General features: G+C 40.3%; 1 protein-coding gene across 4 annotated transcripts in view; it reads right to left on the reverse strand.

The window, feature by feature from the left end:
- LOC122558001 (microtubule-associated serine/threonine-protein kinase 4-like) overlaps window positions 1–23760 on the reverse strand; it is a 475290-nt gene that overhangs the window by 350826 nt on the left and 100704 nt on the right. For all 4 annotated transcript variants that reach the window (XM_043706362.2, XM_043706358.2, XM_088000634.1 and 1 more), the window contains exons 3-4: window positions 6884–7037; window positions 4434–4558 (exon numbers count right to left, since the gene is read on the reverse strand). In XM_043706362.2, coding sequence (XP_043562297.2) covers window positions 4434–4558; window positions 6884–7037 — 279 coding nt within the window. The remainder of the gene's footprint in view (window positions 1–4433; window positions 4559–6883; window positions 7038–23760) is intronic.

Below are 23760 nucleotides of genomic sequence, written 5' to 3' on the forward strand. Positions count from 1 at the left end.
AATAAAGCTTACTGTATCCAACAGGTTTTATTAACAAGGACATTGATATAACAGCATGGAACTTAAGTTAAACAATCATAGAACATTCAGTTGGCCTCAGCCAAATTAATTGCCAATTCTGGGTACCACGCTTTCAGAAAGATGTGAAGACAAAGAGAAGGAGCAAACGATCTATTCCAGGAATGCAGAGTTTCAATTACATAGTTAGATTGAAGACATTGGAACTGTTTATCAAGCAGATTGAGGGGTGATTTCATAATAGCATGCAAAATTATAAGAATACAAGATAAGACGATCGTTATCTTACGTAACTCAGAGCACCAAGAATGAATGTAAATCAGAGCCTGGTACATCAATGATTTCCATGTACAGCTACATGTAGTATCAGTGTAAAATAAACAGTTTTGCTTTGCAGTCTAAACCTGAAGAGAGAACTTGAGTTTGCCTTTTCCTCGAACATTGTCCTGAACCCAAACTCAGTGTGGCAACCAATCATATGATAAAAGATGTGGGGATGCCAGTGTTGGACTGTGTGGACAAGGTGAGAAGTCACATGACACCAACAGGTTTATTTGAAATCTCAAGCTTTAGGAGTGCTGCTTCTTCATCTGATCGAGTCAACTTTACCTGATAAGGGAGCGGCACTCCAAAAATATGCAATTTCAAATAAACCTGTTGAACTGTAACCTGGTGTTGTGAGTTCTGATCATGATAAAAGATGGTAGCAATGACTGGATACACTGCCTCAAAAATTATTGAACCGGTCTTTTGTACCTTCATGCCTTGGAACAGAACTTTGAACAACAAATCAATACTGTTAGGAACCAAGTTTCACAAGAACAACACCTGGATCGATTACTTGATTTCTTCCCAGGGAACTAAAAATGATATCCAACACTAATAATGGTTGAGAAAACATTACCACTTTGTAATCCTCATACAGTCCTGTAATTACATTTCCTCAACTTACTTCAGCCAGATCAATTAAATTTCTGAACTAACCGAAGCAAGAGGGAAAAACTCTGCTCTTCCATGTCCTAACCCAAATTCTTTACGCCCATCATCCTTGTGCTCACTAGCCTACACTGGCTTCCAGTAAATTAACACACCTAGTTTTAAAATTTCCATCCTTTCCTTAAATTCTACCGTGTCTTTGCCTATCTCGGAAACGTTATCCAGTTCGACACAGCGGGGCAGAGATGAAAACTAGGGAATTTATGCAAAATCTGCATCAAACCTTGGTTGGATGACAGTCGGAGCACTTTGTGCATTTCTAGTTGCCACTTTAGAAAAAGGATATGGACGTACTGAAGGTGCAGCAGATTTGCATGGATGATGCCAGCAATGCAACAGTATACATTTCAGAAAAGGATAGACCGGCTTGGTCTCTTCACACTTTAAAAAGAGTGACTGAGAGGTGGCTGAATAGGGGCCTTAATTATAAAAGACATTAATAGATTGAATAGACAGAGGATGTTTCCTTTGTTGCAAACATCATAATCAAAGGTCATTAATGTAAGATAGCGAATAAGAAACCTAAGATGGAATTCAGAAGAAGTTTCTTCACCCAAAGCGAGATCAGAATGTGGAGCCCACTGTATAGTTGAACTGAACAGTATAGGTTCAGTTAAGTGGAAACAAGGGTAGCATGAGAGGAAGAAGGAATGCACGGTTACAATGGTGGGTTTGTGTGAAAAGTGGGAAGAGATTTGAGAGGATCACAAACACTAGCATGAGCTATTTGGTTCAAAGAGCCTATTTCTGTGCTGTATTAAAGGACATATACAAACATAGGAGCAGAAATAAGCCATTCAGCCTATCAAGCTTAAGCCACCATTCACGGCTGATAATCCATTCATTGCCTTTTTCCTACACTAGTCCCATAATCCTTTATGTGATTGATGGTTTTCTAAATACTAATCTCTACTTTAGACACAATCAATGACCAAGCCCTCACACATAGGGAATTACAAAGATTCATAAGCCTCTGAGTAAAACAATTCTTCATCTCAGTCTGAAATAATTTCCCAGTTGCTCTGAAAGTGTCCCCCCTGGTGCTGAATATCCTCTAACCAGTGTATTTGTGTCTATCCTGTCAAATCCTCTAATTATTCTGTTGGTCTTAATGACATCACTTCTCATTCTTCGAAAATCTAGAGAATGTAGGCTCATTTTCCTAAATCACTAACTTTTAATTTCTACAATCTCTCTTCTCGTCTGCCCACCCTCATCATGACCCTGCCTCACAGTGGTGGGCAGGAATCAGGGGGTGAGCTACTCACTGCAGGATTGCTACCCTCTGACCTGCTGTTGTGGCCACAGTACCTATATAGCTAGCTCAGCTTAGTTTCCCCCAAGGTTTAGTACAGTAGGCAATCCAGCAATAAAAATGCCATTGAGTGTCAAAGAATTATGGTTAGATCCTGCCTTGTTGGTAGGTTTTTGGTTTTGACAAGAGAGGACTCAATGAATGTCAGGACACGAGGAAGCTCAGAGGAACAGAAAGGTCATGGGCGTTTGCTCACAGATCATGGAAGGGGTCAGGAAAGGTTAATAAGGTAGTTAAGGCAGCATATGGGACACTTGTCTTTATCAACTCAGGCATAGATTATAAGAACCTGGAGGTTATGTTGGAGCTGTGTAAGATGTGGTTGAGGTGACGGCCGGAGTACGGTGTGCAGTTCTGGTTTCTGCATCATAAGGAGAATATGACTTCACTGGAATGGGTGCAGAGGAGATTCACCAGGATGTTGCCTGGGATGGAGCACTTTAGCTGTGAACAGAAGCTGAATAGCTCAGGTGTTTTTTTTTGGAGCAGAGCAGGTTGAGGGGGGCTCCTGACTGAGGTGCGTTACATTGAGGGGCACGGACAAAGTGGACAGAAAGCAGCTGCTCCCCTTAGTCGAAGGGTCAATAACAAGGGGCATAATGTTAAGGTAAAAGGCAGGAAGATTAGAGGGGATTTACAGAAAAGCTTTTTCAGCCACAGGACGGTGGGAATCTGGAACATACTGCCTAGGAGGGTAGTTGAGGCCTTTAAAACTACTTCAATGACACTTAGAAATGTCATAACATTCATGGCTATGGGCCTAGAGCTGGAAGGTGGGACAGGTTTAGATTTAGAGTTGCTTTAGCAGTACAGACTTGATGTGTCAAAGGGCTGCTTCTGTCCTGTAGAATTCTATCATTCTATGTTACCCCCTACATCATGAATTCCTATGTGATCCTGTTTTAAATCGTGAATCTTTTCAGATTTTCAAAGGCACATTAAGAAATTCCCTTTCCACCACCATAATTTATTTCATAGTTAGCTTCTGCTATTCAGGAGTCCATTCAATGTATTACTCTCTGCATACGAGACCTTTCTGACCCTTGTGCTCCAGTGCATTCATTTAAACCCATTCTTCTACTTTCGTGCTTTAATTTGAAGTTATTTTCTGAAACCACATGACCAAGATCAGGCCAGCTAGTCTCAGGTCATATGAATCTAAGCAGCTTATTTAACCTGGGAATAATCAGCACAGATCTGATGGAGGACTCATTAATAAGCTTGAACTGAAACTGCCCAAGAGAAATGCTCCCCTATAAACATTTACATTTAGAAACTTAAAGGTGTTGGAAAAATGTTGGACAAAATAGCAATAATGCATTTCACATTTCATATTTTCAAGGTTAAAAAGCAAAGAGAAGGGAATATGAAATAGGTCCAATTAAAATGAAGACAACCCAAAAGGAACAGAATTAAATAATATTTTATTGATACTGATCTCTTGTTTCAGGTTTTGATCTATACATTTCTTTTCACATTTTTAAGCATGTGGATCCAATTCCTTAAAGCAGCACCTTTGGTGAAATTCATTTCTTTCAGTATTACCAACCAACAGTATTCATCAGTTTCTTGTAATGTCAAAGTCTCTGGCTTGTTGTGACTTTTTTTTTTCAAGCCACAGGATACATGTTTATAATTCTGAAGTCTCCACACTGAGCTGTCCTTTGGCAGTCTCTGTGCTAGTGGACAGCAAAGCAGTGTCCCAGCCACTGTAACACATACATGCTGTAAGCTCACACTGATGCCAACAGTACCAAGTTAAACTCTCCTTCCTGGAAGGTCGAGGAACACACCCTTCCTGGAAGGTCGAGAAATAGACATGCACATCACACACAGAAATGGAATCTTTTTGGTATCGTGCACCACTTTGGTGAAAATAAATCAGAGGAAGGGTGGGGTGATATAGGGAAGCGGTGGCAGTGGCCGGGGAAGGAACAGAACAGATAAAAAAAAAATAAATTGAATAGCTTTTAATGCTCTATTATTTTACACTACTTTGGCAAATCTATCCATGATTCATTCTAATACATTTTACAAATACGTTAGAGATGATGATTCGATTACATTTTTCAAATATGCACAAAGCTAGAGAAGGTACACTTACCAAACTAGCAGTGAGGGAAGGAGCTGACTGACCCAGTGTCTGACTGTGCATGCGAATGAGATTTGTCGTTTCCAATGCCTGTTGCCACGAAAGCTGTGTGGAAGCGGGTGGAAGAAGGTATTTTCCTGAAGTTTAAAAAGAAGGTTTGACTGTGGTCAATCTGAGCAAATAAAACACTTCTCTTGAAAAGCAGAACAGCATTTTTTCAAGCTGAATCTGAATATTTGTTTTGACATCCTTTAAATAACAGCAGATAAGAATTTCTCAACAAGTCAGATAATTAACAGTTTTCTACACAAGAAGTAGAAACCCAAAAAATATGGTTCTCAGCAGTACCACAGTACCGTTGGAGTGCTCTATTCCAGATGCATGCTGAATTAGTGTGGCTTCTCATAGGCTTGCAGACATCAACTGACCTTATTGTTTGGAGACGCCAGTGTTGAACTGGGGTGGACAAAGTTAAAAATCACAACACCAGGTTATAGTCCAACAAGTTCATTTGGAAGCACTAGCTTTTGAAGCGCTGCTGCTTCATCAGGTGGTTACTATAACCTGGTGTTGAGATTTTTAACTGTGGCCTCATTGTATTCAGGTGAGGTAGAGCTAGGATTAACCTGTGATCCTAGACTGTTTCCCAGCACATGTAAACATGGAATACACAGATGGCAATGTAGGTTCACACATGCAATTAACAAATTAGAAGGAGGTATCAGAATGAGAGTGGTTCTGTCAAAGTGCAGCTCAGCAACACTTTAGGAGAGAAGGAAAAGAAAATAGATCATGGGAGAGGCAAGTGAAAGGAAAAGTTACAAAGAAAAGTCAAGAGCAAAACATGCAAATCCAGCAATGAGAACTATTAACATCCCACCTCAATTGTATTGAAACAGAACACGTCTGGAGATACATGTTATATGTATGTATGTTAGCTTGCTGAGCTTGAAGGTTTGTTTTTTGGACTTTTCGTCACTATACTGGGGAAGATCATCAATTAGAGTTTCTGGTGAAGTGCTGGTGGTATGTCCCACCTCTCTATTTATAGGCCTTGGTTTCTTAAGGTGACTCATGTCATTTCCGGTTCTTTTTTCAATAAACACATCAATTTAGACCCCATCTACTTTCCCTTGAAAATATAAAGAGAGAGAGGCGGGCCATACCACCAGCACTTCAGCAGAGACTCTCACTGATGATGTTACCTAGTCATGGTGACGAAACATCTGAAAACAAACCTTCAAGCTCAGCGAGCTAACTTACAGACTTATCGACCTGAACTACAAATCTTCTCAAAAATTGCTAATACATGTTATATCATAACATGTCATGTTATGACAGAGAATTACTTTTTTTCAAACATTTTCGGTTAGTCTCTTTTATTTGTCTCTGCTAATCCCACCTGTTTTTCTCTAGATATTAATCTCTTTCACATTACTGACTTTATATTTCCTGGTTTGGACTCTGCATATTTTGGTGAGGATTCTTTGATCTGAATAGTTATAGAGCTGTTTAGTTTCTTGCACTGTGAACAGATGCAAGTGGAACAGCAATTCAACTCTAATGATGATAATATGTACGAGCAAAAATAGGCCATTCAGCCCAGCAAGTCCATTCCACCATTCAATAAGATCATGGCTGATCTAACAGTCCTCAACTCTGCTTTCCTACCTCAACCCCATTACCTTTGATTTCCTTACTACTTAAAATTCTGTCCTTGAATATAGTTAATGACCCAGAGATGACAGCTCTCTGCAGGAAAACATTCCATAGATTCACTACACTCTGAGAAGAACCTCCTCCTCATTACTCTTTTAAAGGGTAACCCCTTACTCTGAGATTATGCTCTTTGGTCCTCGGGGAAAACAACCTGTCCTAATCTAAGAAACAAGCAAGGAGAAAGTGAGGACTGCAGATGCTGGAGATCAGACACAGGAGTGTGGTGCTGGAAAAGCACAGCCAGGCAGGCAGCATCCGAGGAGCAGGACAATCAATGATTCGGGCATAAGCCCTTCCTGATGAAGGGCTCATGCCCGAAACGTCGATTCTCCTGCTCCTTGGATGCTGCCTGACCGCTGTGCTTTTCCAGCACCACACTCTTGACTAAGAAACAAACAAGATTTGTATCAATAATGTGTGCTTGTGAGGTATTAGATATCCACGCAAACAAAATTCCATTATATTAAAACGACTGGATGAATGAAAAAGTGTGGATTAAACTCTACAAAAGTAGGCAAACATTCCACTTCTATAAAATAAACAATCAGGTAAATAACATCTGGATAAAGATTATCATTCAATTCAAAATAAACCTTTACAGTGGAGTATTCTCAGTCATAAAACAAAATTACCATAGAAGCAAACACAAACCCTTTCCAAAATTTATCATATAACAAGTAAATAATTACACAAGTATTTCCAAAGCACTGTTGAATTTTAAAAAGGATTTCTTTTTAACTTACCTGTCAAAGCTCCTCCCAAACTGCCTCTTCTCAAGTACTTTGCATCTTCACTTAGCTGTCTCTTATATTTCAAGGCCTTTCCTGTACCAAAAGAAACATCAGGATTGCTGGACTTGCGAAATGGAAAGGATGGTGGGTACAAGATGTGGTCAAACTGAAAGGGAGAAAGAAAAGACATTGGTGAATTTTGCAGTAGACAGATAAAAAAGTGAAAAGTTTCCAGTTTCACATTTGGAAGAACATAAAACCTGGGAGCAGGAGTGGGCAATTCAGCCCCTCAAGCTCGCATCGCTATTTGATACAATCATGGCTGATCTCATCTCAGCCTCAACTCCACTCTCCTGCCTGCTGACTCTCACCCTTCAACCCATCACTAACCCCTCCTTAAATTTACTCAATATCCCAGCATCCTCCACACTCTAGGGCAGTGATTTCTACAGATTCACAACCCTCCAAGTGAAGAAATTTCTCATCTCTCTTAAATTTGCTAGGCTCTATCCTAAAACTGTGACCTCTCATTCTAGATTGCTCGACAAGGGGAAACATCTCCTCTACATTTAATTTGTCAAGCAGATAAACACAAGTGCCCATTCAGCCTCTTCACATCTCCCTTTGTGCTCTTGGACAATGCATCAGGAATAGGCTCATTAGCCCTTTGAGCCAGTGCCCAATCAGTGCTGTTCCCATTATGGACACTACTCATTTCAGCCTATTACTAATTGTTTAGCACTATTATTCATCTTCATAGGCTCACTTAGTCTACATGGAGGCAAAAGGGCAAGAAAATATATGGGAAGATATTTGTTATGGGTAGACAGCTGTACCAACCTTTATGGGCATACTGGATTTGATTTCTAACTCAGTTTGGTACTCCTCCATGATTCAGAGTTACAAGCTGACAAGTATGATGGATTTTGACAGTTGAATGCTGAAAATTTATGAGATTTGTTGCTTAAAAGATACACATCTATACCTACAGGCTGTCCTGGTTAGGTTTACGTATAATGATCAGGATACAAGCTGCAATCATCAGAAGCTGTACAAGGTAGCTGACAAATGCTCAACAATGTTTTCCTTAAGCGATTGTCCAGCTACAATTCTCCTTCCCACAATGCCAACTTTAGGTTTCTTACATTCTGCCAGGAAAGCAAATTTAATCTTACTACATGGAATTATTCTCAGATTCCCTAAGAACTGCTTTTCAAAACATCAGCTCCTCCTTTAATTCTGTCCAGTTAAGCATCCCACATTTTAATTGCTCCACCAAGGGCAGTTGTGTATGTTTCTAATCTCTGGAATCCCCTCCCTAAACCTCTTCACCTCACTTTCTTCAAGTTGTTCCTTAATATCTACCTCCTGCTTATGTGGCTCAGCATTGTTCATCAATGTTCTGATGAAGTGTCTGGGGATATTTTAATATTGTGAAGGTGCTACACGCATACAAACTGCTGTCAAAAGAACAGAAAGCTCACTACAAATTAGTGGAAACAGGCAAGCTGCCTCACTTCTCAGGAGTCAGGCTTAAACTATGAATCAAATACTTGTCACTCATAATAAAATTCAAATTTGCTAATTAATTTCCATATCTAATCAGGAACCTCCTTTGAATCGACAAAACAAAGAACTAGACATTCTGTTTAACTAGTACTTCTTATAAAATTTAATGCCAGGTCTTTTGTTTCCTTTATTTGCAGAAAAAAACATGCTATTCAGAAACCAATTTCCCTAAAGGTTGACTTCAGAGAATATTCAAGCTTCACAACCAAAACCTTTTCAATGCATGCAAATACTGACTGCACCAGTGAGCAGTAACACCAGAGAGTTGGCTACACTGAAACAACACTGAGATTGCAAACCTAGAAGTGGGCAGTCAGTAGACTGAAGCTACAATGTGTCTTGCTATTGGTTGCACTGCGGACAGTGACAAAGGAGCTTTGTGCGCAAATGTTTATCTATATCTGTCCTCTATTAGCCCCAAGTAAAAACTGGGGAGAAAAGTTCTAAAGTGCACACAGGTTGCATGACCATGACCCAACTTGTTAAACCTAACAGTTTTGCTTCAATAGGCTTCCAAAATTGCTTTAAGGCAATATTAAAGCATTAGTACAAATCTTACTATGACTTATACAAGTTCTAACCATCTGCCTGTAAAAGTCATGCCGTTTCCCACTGTCTACCCACATGACAGTCAAATGATTTCAATTATCAAAGAATTTAGACAACATGCCAGTTTTACACTGCCCCCTTGACTGGAAAGTGTTCCTCTAAGTGTTTCCTTTGTTTAATTAAATTTTATTCCTCCTGCCACTGAAATAGCAACCATTCTAGCTGGTTCCTAAAGGAACACAGTAAAAATATAATAAAATAAATAAAGAAGTCATTTCAGTCAGTAGCAAGGCCAAATCATTCTTAAATTTTCCAGTAAAGATTCTTTAACGATTATCCGGAGGTCTGATAATAAAAACAGAATATCTATTTTATTTGGATGATTTGCACTGTTCCTTCCCATCTCAGGCTAATAGAAATATTCTCAAAATATTCAACAAACAGAGTCTGGAAAATAGGACGAGATTAGGTTGGGATATCTGGTTGGCATGGATGAGTTGACCAAAGAGTCTGTTTCCGTCCTGTACATCTCCATGACTATGACTTTAAAATACAACGATATTGAAAACATCTATATTAATTTAAAAATAGTACTTTAGCATCTGTCTAAATTTAATCCTTTTCCAAAGCCACAATGCCACCGATCATTATTTTTTGCTCAGTTATAAACTGAATAATGTAAATTCTTTTTTTTTTTACCTTCCCTCCATCAGAGGATCAGAAGTGGGAAAGCTTCCCGAAGATTGCACTATGTTCAGCATCATTCATGACTTCTCAGGTACTGAAGCAGTCCACATCCAAATGCAACAAGATCTGAACAATATCCAGGCTTGGGGTGACAAGTGGCAAGTAACATTCATACCACATAAATACCAGGCAATGGCTGTTTCCTATAAGAGACAATCTAACTAACACCCCTTGAGATTCAATAGTATTAGCATCACTGAATCCTCCACTTCAATATCCTGGGGGTTACCATTGACCAGAAACTCAAAGGGACTTGGCGCATAAACACAATGGCTACAAGAGCAGGTCAGAGGCTATGAATATTGCGGCAACTATCTCAAAACCTAACTCTCAAAACCTCGCCACTATCTGCAAGTCAGGAATGGAATGTTCCCCACTTGCCTGGATGGGTGCAGCTCCAACACTCAAGAAGCTTGACACCATCCAGGACAAAGCAGCCCGCTTGATTGGAACCACCTTCACAAACATCCATTCCCTCCTCCACTGATGCTCTGTCGCAGCAGTGCACATCATCTACAACATACACTGCAGAAATTGACCAAAGATCCTCAGACAGCACCTTCCAAACATACAACTATTTCCATCGAGGAGGACAGGGACAGATAGTACATATGAACTCCATCACCTTCTAGTTCCCCTCCAAGCTACTGATCACCCTGACTTGGAAATATAGCACAGATCCTTCACGGTCACTCGGTCAAAATCCTGGAATTCTCTTCCGAAGAGCATTGTGGGTCAACCTACAGGATGTGGATTACAGTGGTTCAAAAAGGCAGCTGACCACCACCTTCACAAGGGCAACTAGGGATGGGTAATAAATGCTGGCCAGCCAGTAAAACCCACATTCCAAGGGTGAATAAAAAAAATTAATTAATATCTCACTCAATCATCCTATATTCCTTGAATTTTTTGTTGTTGTTGTAAATTCTCATTTCTGACAAGCAACAAATATCCTGTCAAGGAAAGTCTGGTTACCTCAGAAATAAAAGATGAACAATCAGAAGGTGACATTTCAGCTTTGCAGTTCAGTAATTTATCACAAGCAGACAAATTGCCCAGAGTATATTCCAAACACCCAGGATAATAAGATAGCAATAGTTTGGACAGCTTCTCTAAACTCAAAGTAAAATGACTATGGGATTATTAATTCTGCCCAGTGATAAGCCCACAACACTCTATATTCTTCCACATCCATTGTCCAAATTTTTCAAACAGCGTTTCACATGCCTAGATCCCAAACTCTGAATTTCTTCTTGAAACCCCTTCACCTCTCATTTTTTAGACTCAACTTAAAACTGACCTCTATGGCCAAACATTTTAAAGCTATATCTTGTCTCCTCCCTAAGCCTGAAGTCAATTTCTGTTCATTATATCCACGTAAAGCAACTTGACCAGCTTTAATATGTTTGAGATGCTGTACAATTCTTGTTATTTTTAACTATGTTAGCACTTCACCTAGTTATTTCCATGCTCTTTTCTTAAAATACATGGCTGAAAGGGAATCTAACATTCCATTATGGAATTGAAACAATAGCAACTTAACTGGAAAAGTCAAGGTATAAAAGATATTCACACAAGAATGCAGACTCATGACAAATAAACAAAGCCAAGACCATAACTCATTTTAAATCATTGTGGTTAGCCACCTTGAAAGTTAAATTAAGTTGGGAAGATTTTAGTTCAATTCAAAGTGGCCACTCGAGTTATCATTTTCTTGATTAATGATTCTTAAAAGGTCCTGGGATACCGTGATTACTTTAGAGGACACTATTTTCTGGGTTAAACCACATGAATCCAACCAAGTCAGAAATCTACCCCACCTAGAATTTGGTTATGGATGATCCAAGATCTAGATGAATTGGAAATTTTTGGGCTTTTTGTTTGTTAATTAGATCAGAACTGATAAGCATGAACCTGAAAGACTGTCAACTCAATATTACAAACCAACCAAGTGACCACAAATAAAACCCATTTCGTAAAAGGGAGGACTGAGGAAAATGTATTTGCACAATAATGGAACGTTTTGAACTCAACACAGAAAACAAGCTTAATTGACCAATCATCAATCATTTCCTGTCTTGTGTAGTTACATCAGGTCAGCGAAATTCAATTTTACGATAATCTATATATGCTATTCCCATGGTTCACATATAGCTAAGGATGCCCAAGATCACAGTCTAAGGTGAAAGGTGGTTTGTGCAGTGAAAGTTTTACAGTGGATTGCTTCCAGAATACCAAGAGCATTGGATAAACTCTTCAGCTGATGTTCTACACATGAGACAGTGCCTGGAAGAGTTGGAAATTGGAGTAAGCTCTTCGATTTACTTTTTCAAACCTTAAAAATTAATGGAGGTTAGTTTTTTTTTAAATGTTACTCAGCATTTCATTTTGGCGAAACAGTACAGGATTGGGAATCATATTTAAGGATACGGAGTTACGCTGATTTTATCTGACAACATTCAACTGTTCTTCCTAATCTTCCATACGAGGGAACTATGGATTGTTATTGAATATATTCAAGACAGGGGTCAATAGATTTCAGAGTATTCAGAGAATCAAGGGATATGCAGATACCAGCTGGATCAGCACTGATTGTATTGACTAGCAGATCTAGCTCAAAAGGACCAAATAGCCAAGTTCAATAGCCATTTCTTCTTGACTCATCTGAGCAATTGATAATTGGTTTCCATTCTTTGAAATATTCACCTGTTTTAATGCAAATCTATCAGAGTCAATACGTCTTCATACCTCAGTCCTCAGTACCTGTCCTCACATTGTGAAACCGCAAACTTTTATTCCAGTTTCCTAGCCAGGAAAACATTTGCGCAGCACCTGTCTTGTCAAGCTCCATAAGATATTAAATATTTCAGCCAGATCACCTTTCTATTCTTCTCACAATTCACTCTTCTAAATTCAAGAGAATGTGGCCTAGTCTAATTAATCTCTCCTCATAGAACAACATTCTCAGCCCAGAAAATTTATTTCTGTCGGAAAAGGTCACTGGATTGGAAACGTTAACTCTTTTTTCTCCAGTAATTTCTGTTTCAGATTTCCAGCATCTAGATCTCAGCTTTAAAATATTTCTACTGGTGACTGCGTTTATTGGAAATTTACTTAATGTATATAAAAGTTGAAACACTTCAGAAAACCTGCAAGTGGGATTTACAGCATTAGTCCATGATTCAATATGTACATTATTACAGAAAAGAACTATTAGGACTATACAGTCAACTTACAATGACCCTTGACAGAGAACATGAAAACTGGTTCTCTTGATCCAGCATGTTTACTGTTCTGGGTATCTTTTATTTATAATGTTGAATAAAAATTCAATTGTACGGCATTCACTCCTCTGCTTCAAATGTCATCTGGAATTGCATTTTCACCAACAGAAACAATGGCAGTAATTAAAGCTAAATAGATTTACATTTGTTGTTTGGGAAAAGAGTAAATGCATAATGCAAAAGAAAGCTTTGCTTTTTAAGACCCTTTAACTGCCAATAATTTCTCAATTGGATGAATTGCTGGGTAATAACATGTCACTACATTTTAAAGATTTCTACTATTAGTGCGTCTTTCATTAATTCATACACCTGTTCTAAAATTAACCCTGGGTAAAGAAAATTTAGCATGATCCGAGAAAGGAAATGTGGTTTCATTTACTATCTCATCAAAACCAAATCAAGGCAGGATTTATACACCTACTTGGCCAAAATCTAAGGTGTCATGATACTCTGCATCTTTTCAATCACAGTGAACACTTCAGCGCAAAGCATTCATGAGGGTCGCTTAAAAGCATTGCTAAGGCATGCCTTCAAATTTTGCCATTTCATTAACTATAAACATTTTAAACTGGGCTCCCAAATTAGCTAAACTTTCCAAAGGGACTCTAGTTGGGTACAAATGCTTTGATAAATTTGCCATTTGGGGTTGTGGTGCTTTTTTTTTGTCATTCATGAGAATTTTCCTTTCTGAACAGTCTTAGCACTTCGAAGAAAGAATGGTAGATCATCTGATCAAGTGGAGCCATTACTAGCAAAGGTTGGTGGATTCGCACTATGTAACCTGGGCTTTACTGTTTAACAAGATGATGGATCCAGTTTTACAATTTGTTAATTATTTCATTTTTCAACAGCTCATAAAATCCATTAATCAGAGAATGGTTGCAGCACAGAATGAGCTTATTCAGCCCATCAAATTGTGTGTTGGCTCGTGGCAAAAGCAACTCACCTAGAGCAAATCTCCACTCTAAAGTTTTCCAACCTCAATTCTCTTCTTGTACCCACTCCAGCCCTTCCCCATATTAGTCCCCACATCCTCTCTGTTCGGTCTAACTCTGTCTAACACCAGTCCAATTTTCTTTTGAAAGTCATGACTGAATTTGTGGCCACCACACACACAGGCAATATATTCTAAATCATAACCATCCACTATGTAAGTATTTTCCCTCATTTCACCGTTGGCTCCTTCATTAATCATCTTCAATCGGTGACCTCTGGTTCTCAACCTTCCATTAATGAGAAACTTCTCCACATCTACTCTGCCTCCAAATTTATTTTGGAAATGGGATGCCCAGAACTGGATGCAATGATCCAGATGAAACCAATCTACTGTCTCTAAATGGTTTATTATAATCTCTATGTTGTAAGCTTGAAGGACAACAGGCTGACTTGTACTATGTCTTTACTGTACTGTCTGTAAAATGATGTCTGCCGTGGTAGAGGTCACATAACCATAACCAGCCAGAAAGCATAATAGTAATACACATTAGTACAATATTTCATTTCTATCTCAAACATTGCCCTTTGCAAGAAGAAAAACTAAAACAAAATGCATACACTATCATTTACATTGTGATTTACCATAATTAACTATTTCTGCACTCAACTGTTCTGAATAATTAGCAATTAGCTATTCTTATCATTCTCTGTAAATACATCAACAATCTTTAAATTATGCCAGTTTGTTAAAATATGCTTGTGCATTATCATTGGCTGTTCACATGAGTAATGTTCCTTCCCCGTAGGTACCATTCTTGTGTCGTTTGTTATTGCTGCTGTTCCACTTCTGATGTTGGAGTGCTGTGGACACTGGGACTGATAGTTGATCTGCAGTCTCCAGTTGAAAGGTTCTCATTTTCCTGATGGGCCATCTGCATTAAAGGATCAACTCCAAAAGCTGTGGCATGTAACTGTGGTTGCAATGGCATATCTGGTCATTCACTTCCACGATCAAGGTGACAACTGCTATATGCAGGTCACAAGTTACCATTGGGGTTGACCCTTGTTAAATCCTGATGGTTGCTATCCTGACTGATTCCCCAATGCTCAACTTTAGCAATGGTTTGGCAATGTATGAAATTTGGCTGTTATTTCAACTTCATTTTGGCATCCATGCTTACTTCTACTAGCTTCAGCACAATACTAGTTATTATATGCCTTCCCACTTTCAGTAGATGTATAACTACATACAAGGATTGTCTCAACTTACAGACTGGCCAAAGAATTACACGCAAGACTGAAATACCTAGTAGAAGAGTCACAGCACTCCATGCACTCCACCCAGGAATTCCTAAAAATCATCAAAAACACCAAAACAGAGGAAGAGGAAGCAATGATCTCATTCGACGTAACAGCACTATTCACCTCCATCAACATCGACCTGGCAAAGGAAACACTTACCACACTTTTAGAAGAGACCATCACACACACACCAACCACCAATCACATTACCAACGAAAATATCATGAAGCTAGTGGACCTGTGCCTCACCACCCACTTCACTTTCAACAACATAGTCTACAAACAAACCAACGGCACACCCATCGGATCTCCGCTATCAGGATTCATAGCAGAAGCGGTAATGCAAAGACTAGAACAAATAGCCCTACCAACCATCAAACCAAAAATCTGGGTCCGCTACGTAGATGACACCTTTGTCATCACAAAACGAAACAAGATAGAAGAGACATTTAATATCATCAACAACACCCTCACAGGCATAAAGTTCACCCAGGAGGAAGAAACCGACAACAAACTTGCATTCCTGGACGTCGCAGTTGAAAGAACGGACAACGGAGAACTACAAACCTGCGTATACAGGAAACCGACAAAAACTGACCAAATACTTAACTACACCAGCAACCACCCCAACACATACAAACAAAGCTGTATCAGAACACTATTCCAACGGGCCACCATACACTGCAGCACAGATGAACTTCGGAAAACAGAGGAGAACCACCTATACAACGTATTCAAGAAGAATGGATACTCAAATAATAGTGCGCAGATTCCTCAAGAACAAACCACGACAAGCAGCCCAAACACAGCCAGAAACCCTAACCACCTTACCATACATCAAAGAAGTTTCAGAAATGACAGCCAGACTACTAAGACCCCTCGGAATCCTAGTAGCACACAAACCCACCAACACTCTCAAACACAAACAAACAAACCTAAAAGACCCCAGTACAACCCATGGACAAAACCAACGGCATCTACAAAATTCCATGCAAGGACTGCCACAAACACTATGTAGGACAAACAGGAAGAAAGTTAGCCACCAGGATACATGAACATCAGCTAGCCACAAAAAGACACTACGCCCTCTCCCTCGTAGCCCTACACACAAATAAAAAAAAACACCATTTCGACTGGGACAACAATCTATCCTGGGACAGGCTAAGCAAAGAAATGCCAGAGAATTCCTATAGGCCTGGCACTCCAACCACAACGCCATAAACAAACACATAGATCTAGATACCATCTATCAACCCCTCAGAAAACGAACAGGAAATGACATCACCACAAACCCCAGGAACCCCATCCAGGAGAAAGATATAAATAGAAAGCAGGAAACAACAGCTTTACTTCACTTGGAGGTTGCCACTGATGATGTTACCTAGCCAGGTAATGGAACGTCTGGATATCAAACCTACAGCTCAGCGAGCAAACCCACACTCTATTGTCTCACATCTGTATTTGCTTGATTTTGGTACTTGTTCCTTGGAGGATTTCACTAGCACCTCAGCCTCTCTTCGATATGGAGATGGTGTATGGCTTTGAATTTTCCAAGTATTTATGAAGTGATTGAATTCTTCCCTTACGAACTGAGTGCCATTATCACTTGTCTCAATGACTAGCATGTCGTAATAGTTTAATTCAGATAAATGCAAGGGCAGGAGATACACAGTTAATGATAAGGTCCTGGGGAGTGTTGTCAAACGGAGAGATGGAGAGGTGTAGGTACTCAATTCCTTGAAAGTGGGGTCACAGATGGACAGGGTAGTGAAGAAGGCATTTAGTATGTTTGCCTTTGTTTGTCAGAGCACTGAGTACAGGAGTTGGCACTATGTTACAGCCGTACAAGACATTGGTATGGCCATATTTGGAATGCTGCATACAATTCTGGTTGCCTTTCTATAGGCAGGATGGTATCAAACTGGAAAGGGTACAAAAAAGATTTACAAGGATGTTACCGAGACTGAAAGGTTTGAGTTATAAGGATAGGCTGGTACATTTTTCCTCAGAGTGTGACGGTTGAAGGGTAACTTTAAAGGTTTATCGAATCAGGAGGGGTTTGGATAAGGTGTCCGTTACGAGCGGGCACAGGTTTAAGATGAGAGGGAAAAGATTTACAAGGGACTTTAGGGACAACCTATTCACACAGAAGGTGGTGCGTATATGGAAGGAGCTTCCAGAGGAGCAGGTACAGGAGGCTACAATTACAACATTTAAAAGGTGTTTAGACAAGTACGTGGATAGGAAAGTTTTAGAGGGATACAGGTTAAATGCTGGCAAATGAGACTAATTCAGCTTAGGATTCCTGGTCCATATGGATAAGTTGGGCCGAAGGGTCTGTTTCTGTGCAGTAGGACAGAATGAATCTATGACCAATCTGTTCTTTTAGGCATTCTACAATCTTACCAGTAGCCATTCAAGTCAGCTGTTCTACCTCCCAGAATACTAGTCTACAATGACAAGAGTGGAAAACCTACTCCCAGGTCCATTCAGGGGGTGTCTGGGATGTCATGGGTAATCAGTAACTCTCCAGCTTGATGTGTTTGGCATTCATTACAAGAACTGCACTGGCCGGTGCTGTCTTTCATGTCACTGTTCATGTCTAGCCTGTAGAACACTCGCTTACTTTCCTCAGACTCAACTTAACTCCTTAGTGGTTTGCTTGAGGGTATTTTAGCATCTTGGTTCTTAACTCCCTGAAGATAATGACCACTTTCTTTCAACAATGCACCATTCCTCTCTATCCCCAATGTGCTTGTGACCACAAAAATGTCTTTGATGCTTTCAGACTGTTTTCTTCAATCTTTATGCTCTGCAACACTTTAGCTGCATTCTGTTGAATGGTTAGCTTAATCTGAACAAAACACTTGTCTGTTAGATTCAATCACACTCATCTTTGTAATGAATCTTGAACAGTTCATACTTTCTTGCAGCATTCTATGTTTTCCTCATCAGGAGGTGATGCTCCCAAGAGCATGCCAGTGACTTGGAACTCACTTGTATGTCACATCTAGATAGCATCTCTGTAGCTGGAGTAAATGGTCTTTACAGATGCTTTGGAGCAGACAGTAGCAGAATGAGAAAAATGCTTTGAGGTGGCTTGTGGTCAGAATCAACTGTCACTTTGCCTCTTCCAAGTGCATATTTACAAAAATGTCTACGAGCAGTGGCCAGATGCACTTTCCCAGTCTGTGTGTGGTGTCCAGAGTTGGGGGTGAATGGTTCACACTCCTGTTTTAAAAAATTCTCAAGGTCAGGTTCGTAGGAGAGTAGTCTGACACAGAACAAACGACCAAGAGGCGAGTCTGCTAGAATATGGGCATTTTATTCCCCGCAGCGTCGCCAGAACGGGTCTGGCTTATACTCACTCTACATGTTACCAAAACTGGGAGCCGTCAGTTCTCGTAGAGCGGTTGCCAACAACCCACGCTCGGCGGTTAAACGTAACCCCGGAGCAGACTCACCGAACTGGAGACTTTTCCAGCTGATATACTCCCTTCCAGATATAAACATTCATGTGAACAGCAGAGCAAGGCTAAAAAACACATTCCATTCTGGTTACATACAGATAAGAAGATTCACACGGGACTAAGCAACACCTCCATTCCGGTTAGATTCACACATGTATTGGGACATAATTTTTAACCGTTTCACCACATTCCACTGCTTGGAATTTTACACCACAACTCCAAGGACAAACTGGGCAAGAATTTTGCCAGATAGCATCCAACAAATCTTTGCAGTGTGTTTACATCTATTGGTTGCCACTTTGTTGCTTCAGATCTCACCTTCTACAGGTTTAGACCTTTTCCTGTCAGTATATGTCCTACAGGCTTATTTAAGTGTGACTTTTTCCTTGTCCAACTTCAGGTTTCACACACGATTTTGATTGTGTTCGGAAATTATTTTTTCCATTGTATATCCCCATTCATAAACCAGCAGGTAACCCATGAAAACGTCCACTGTGGGAAGATCACCAGTATCTTTTCTCTCATGCTGACTGTATTGATGCTCTCCTGGACTCTCAGAAGGACCCAAATGTATCACCAGAACAACATCCAGGGTGTAGTTAGAAAGCTGCTGCTTTCATCCAGTTTCATACCAGCAGGAAACTTTCTTCATATCGAGGCTAATGAAGAGTTTTGCTTTTGCAAGTTGTGGCAAAATTCTTTCAATGGTTAACATGATCTCTTCAGGACTTCATCTAGATCTTTTAGATTGATGCATACTCTCAGATTCACAGGTTGCTTGACTGCAATCATGATGATCATTTGTTTTGTGGGAGTTGTCACCTCCTTGATTACTTCCTTCTTTTCCAGCTTTTTTATCTCATCTTTCAGGTTAACCTTGGAGGACAGCTGGAATTTTCCTCTGCAGGTGCCGACTTGATTTTACACACTAATCTACTTTGAGGTGATATTCTTCAGGAAGATATCCTAAACCTGTAAACATATCATTGTACTTCTCTAGGATTTGTTCCACAGTTAGTGGCTTAGTGAGCTGTGACACACTGAAAATTGCTTTTCACCCAGGGTTACCAGTCCAAGCTAGCACACCAGCTGAGATAGGTAGTTTTTGCTTGTTATGCATGATCTGGAACTCTAGATCTTAGTTTTTGTCACTGCTTCGGGCTCTCAATGATTTGACCTTTCAACACGAGTATGGTTCCACCATATAGCCTCGAGCTTATGTTTGAAGGCTTCAGTTTTCGATCTATTGAGCCAATTCCCTCAGACCTGTGAAGGTTATGATGTTGCATGATTCACTGTTATCTCTCTGACATTTTACATTTACTTCATGTTCACCTTCTGCAGTCATTATCCCAACAGTCACAGACCATTTCTCACCTTTATAATAGTCATAAACTATTTATCAACCTCACAGAGCCAGTTTTTAGATTTGATTAGATTCCCTATAGTATGGAAACAGGCCCTTCGGCCCATCAGGTCCACACCGACCCTCCAAACAGTAACCCACTCCCCGACCCTACACTTATCCTGGACTAATGCATCTAACACTATGGGCAATTTAGCATGACCAATTCACCCAACCTGCACATCTTTGGATTGTGAGAGGAAACCAGAGCACTCAGAGGAAACCCACAGACACGGGGAGAATGTGCAAATATTTATATTTTATAGATTGATCAGAACCTTCAGTGGCTATCGGAACCTGTTTATTGAGCACCCTTGTAGTCAAAACACTTGCATTAAAAATGACGTGGCTTTCTGACCACACTGGACATGCTTTCCTTGTGATGTCCATGAATATGGAAGGCACATCAGTACACTTCCATGCCAAATGTTCTGTGTTTCTTTTTTCAAGTCCACAATCCCATCCATTGAATTAACTGAGCACTCAACCCAGGCTGCAACCTTCAGTGAGCTGTGCACACTTAAATCCAGGTTGTTCACTACTATGCACCCGCCCCCAAACCATTTTGAATTATCCGGTTATTTTACATGGATTTTCCCTGTCATTTCTAATCAAAATGAATCATTCCATACTTCTGCACACTTCACTTGTGCAACTAGCTTAAAAATGTTAACATTACAGTCAATATCAGGCGGAACCCATTGCCACAAAAGGCAGCAGAGTACAAGTCATTGAGTTTATTTATGACAAAGATAGATTGGTTCTTGATTAATAAAGGAATCAAGGGTTATGGGGTGAAGGCAGGCAAATGGGGTTGAGAAATATATCGACCATGATCAAATGATGGAGCAGGTTCGACTGGCTGAACAGCCCAATTCTGTTCCTATATCTTATGGTCTTAAAATATTAATTCCCTCTACTTTGTTCCATTAGTGCAGACCTTTACTCAAATAAATAACCTGCGTTCAACTCTTATCCAAAGATTAGTTTGCCCTCTATCAAATCAAAATGATATGCAAATACACTCATACAGCCTATGGAAGAAGCAGGAAACAAACCGCGAATGCTGCAGAAACTCATGTTTCCTTCTCCTCTGGCACACTCCAAATTGCTCCATTTGTTTAACTTAGACAGGCAGGAGGCTGGAAGAACACAGCAAGCCAGGCAGCATCAGGTGGTGGAGACGTCAACATTTCGGGTGTAACCCTTTGTCACAACTTAAGCAGTCCTGAAGGAGGGTTACACCCAAATGTCAACTTCGCCATCTCCTGATGCTGCCCAGCTTGCTGTGTCCCTCTCCCTCCTGATGCTGCCCGGCTTGCTGTGTCCCTCTCCCTCCTGATGCTGCCCGGCTTGCTGTGTCCCTCTCCCTCCTGATGCTGCCCGGCTTGCTGTGTCCCTCTCCCTCCTGATGCTGCCCGGCTTGCTGTGTCCCTCTCCTTCCTGATGCTGCCCGGCTTGCTGTGTCCCTCCCCCTCCTGATGCTGCCCGGCTTGCTGTGTCCCTCCCCCTCCTGATGCTGCCCGGCTTGCTGTGTCCCTCCCCCTCCTGATGCTGCCCGGCTTGCTGTGTCCCTCTCCTTCCTGATGCTGCCCGGCTTGCTGTGTCCCTCTCCCTCCTGATGCTGCCCAGCTTGCTGTGTCCCTCTCCCTCCTGATGCTGCCCGGATTGCTGTGTCCCTCTCCCTCCTGATGCTGCCCGGCTTGCTGTGTCCCTCTCCCTCCTGATGGGACAGTGAAGAAACTAAAAGACAGTATGCAAAAAATTACATTTGCAGGGAATTTATATTTCAAGCTATAGAAAAAATCTCCAATGTGACATTTAACACAACTAACAATTGCACACTAATATTATCAAGCTCTGTACCTAAGTGAACATTTTGGTGTCCAGAATCAGTACAAAGATGGGGCACCATGGTAGTTCAGTGGTTAGCACTGCTGCCTCACAGCACCAGGCAGCCAGGTTCGATTCCAGCCTCGGGTGACTGTCTGTGTGGAGTTTGCACATTCTCCCAGTGTCTGTGTGGGTTTCCTCCAGGTGCGCCGATTTCCTCCCACAGTCCAAAACTGTACAGGTTTAGGTGAATTGGCCATGCTAAATTGCCCATAGTGTTAGGTGCTTTAGTCAGTGGGCAATGGGTCTGGGTGGGTTACTCTTCAGAGGGTCGGTGTGGACTTGTTGGGCTGAAGGGCCTGTTTCCACACTGTAGGTAATCTAATCTAATATCCATATGCTGCACTCCCAATGGCCTGCCTCCCTTTTCCTTTATCTGGTTAATTTCTAATCCCAGAACTGGCTTTTACAGTGAGGTAACCCTGAAGATTACTCTTTCGAGTCAAAGCCAAATGAATGTTACCATTCTGTTTTATTTCTCACAACCCTGAGCTCTTCAGAGAGCTCCCACCAACCTTCTGTGTGGTGAATAATTAAGACAGCACTTTGTTTGCTTCAGCTATAAAACTGGCTGCCTCTCTCTTGCTCAAGATTTTGCAGAACCCCTTGATTCTGAGTTACGGGGATAGTCTGTAAAAAAAACCATACAACCTAATACCACAAAGCTTTGCTATGAATTCCTATCCTCTCAAAGCACATTTCCATGACAATGTCAGATTTTTTTTTAAATTTCAGGTAGAAATATTAATTATTTATCGTCTGGGCCCCAACTTCTTCTTATTTTGGAAATAAGTAGTCAGTTTAAAGTAAAAATACTAGAAAACTTGACATCATTAATACGTCCCTGAGAGACTTGGAAAGTATCAGTATATCCATAGCCACAGATGCTTTGGCATTGTCTATTCATTTCACTATCTTGCACTTTCTTCCAGTAAATCAGTGATTTCCTTTAATCACGAAACCACCCAAGCTTGCTATCAGGCTGAATTCAGGCAGATCAACATGATCCCATTCATAACACCATTTCACCTTAATTTAGACAGATGTCCTAAAAAGATCTGGCTATAAACTCTGCATTTGTAACAACATACATACATCCATTTAAAGGTGTCAACAGTTCCCATTCTAAATCTTGATAGTTGAATTATTGCAAGGTTAAAGGTTGGATGGGCAGCAACTATCTACTGTACATAAAATGTTATTGCTGTCCTTGTAATTTATTTCAACTGAATTAAGAGAATGATATTAAAACATTTGCTCCACAGAGCTGCTCAGTACCTACGATTAAATTATGACTGTTAGCATTGCAAAATGAAATGCAAAATATTGATACAAGAATAAAAAATTGTCAATAGGAGGAATTATGGTGAAATTTCTTCCATCCATGCTGGAAGGCTAAAGTTATAAATTCACTGCTAATGCTCTGGCCAGACCATGCCCTGAGTTCTGTGTTCAGGTCTAATAACTGGAGGCACAAATGAGACTTTCTATTCAAGTTAGAGTCATGAGATTGACCTCGTGTCAAACATTTGAAGTATGACTAAATGCCAGTAAAATATGCGTATTTTCATCTTTAAAATAAGTGACTGAGAGGTAATCTTCCGATTAACTGGTCATTCATCTCCCTGCTATTTTCAGGATGCTGCTTAGTGAAAAATGGAATCTATTTTGCAGTCAATTCGCTTTAAGCAAGTCATTGTACTTGAAGCTCAATAAGCAATTTGACATGTTTCA

Source organism: Chiloscyllium plagiosum, unplaced genomic scaffold, assembly GCF_037043375.1.
Source record: "Chiloscyllium plagiosum isolate Xiang-an unplaced genomic scaffold, Cpla_swu_hap1 HiC_scaffold_2, whole genome shotgun sequence".
Taxonomy (NCBI): domain Eukaryota; kingdom Metazoa; phylum Chordata; class Chondrichthyes; order Orectolobiformes; family Hemiscylliidae; genus Chiloscyllium; species Chiloscyllium plagiosum.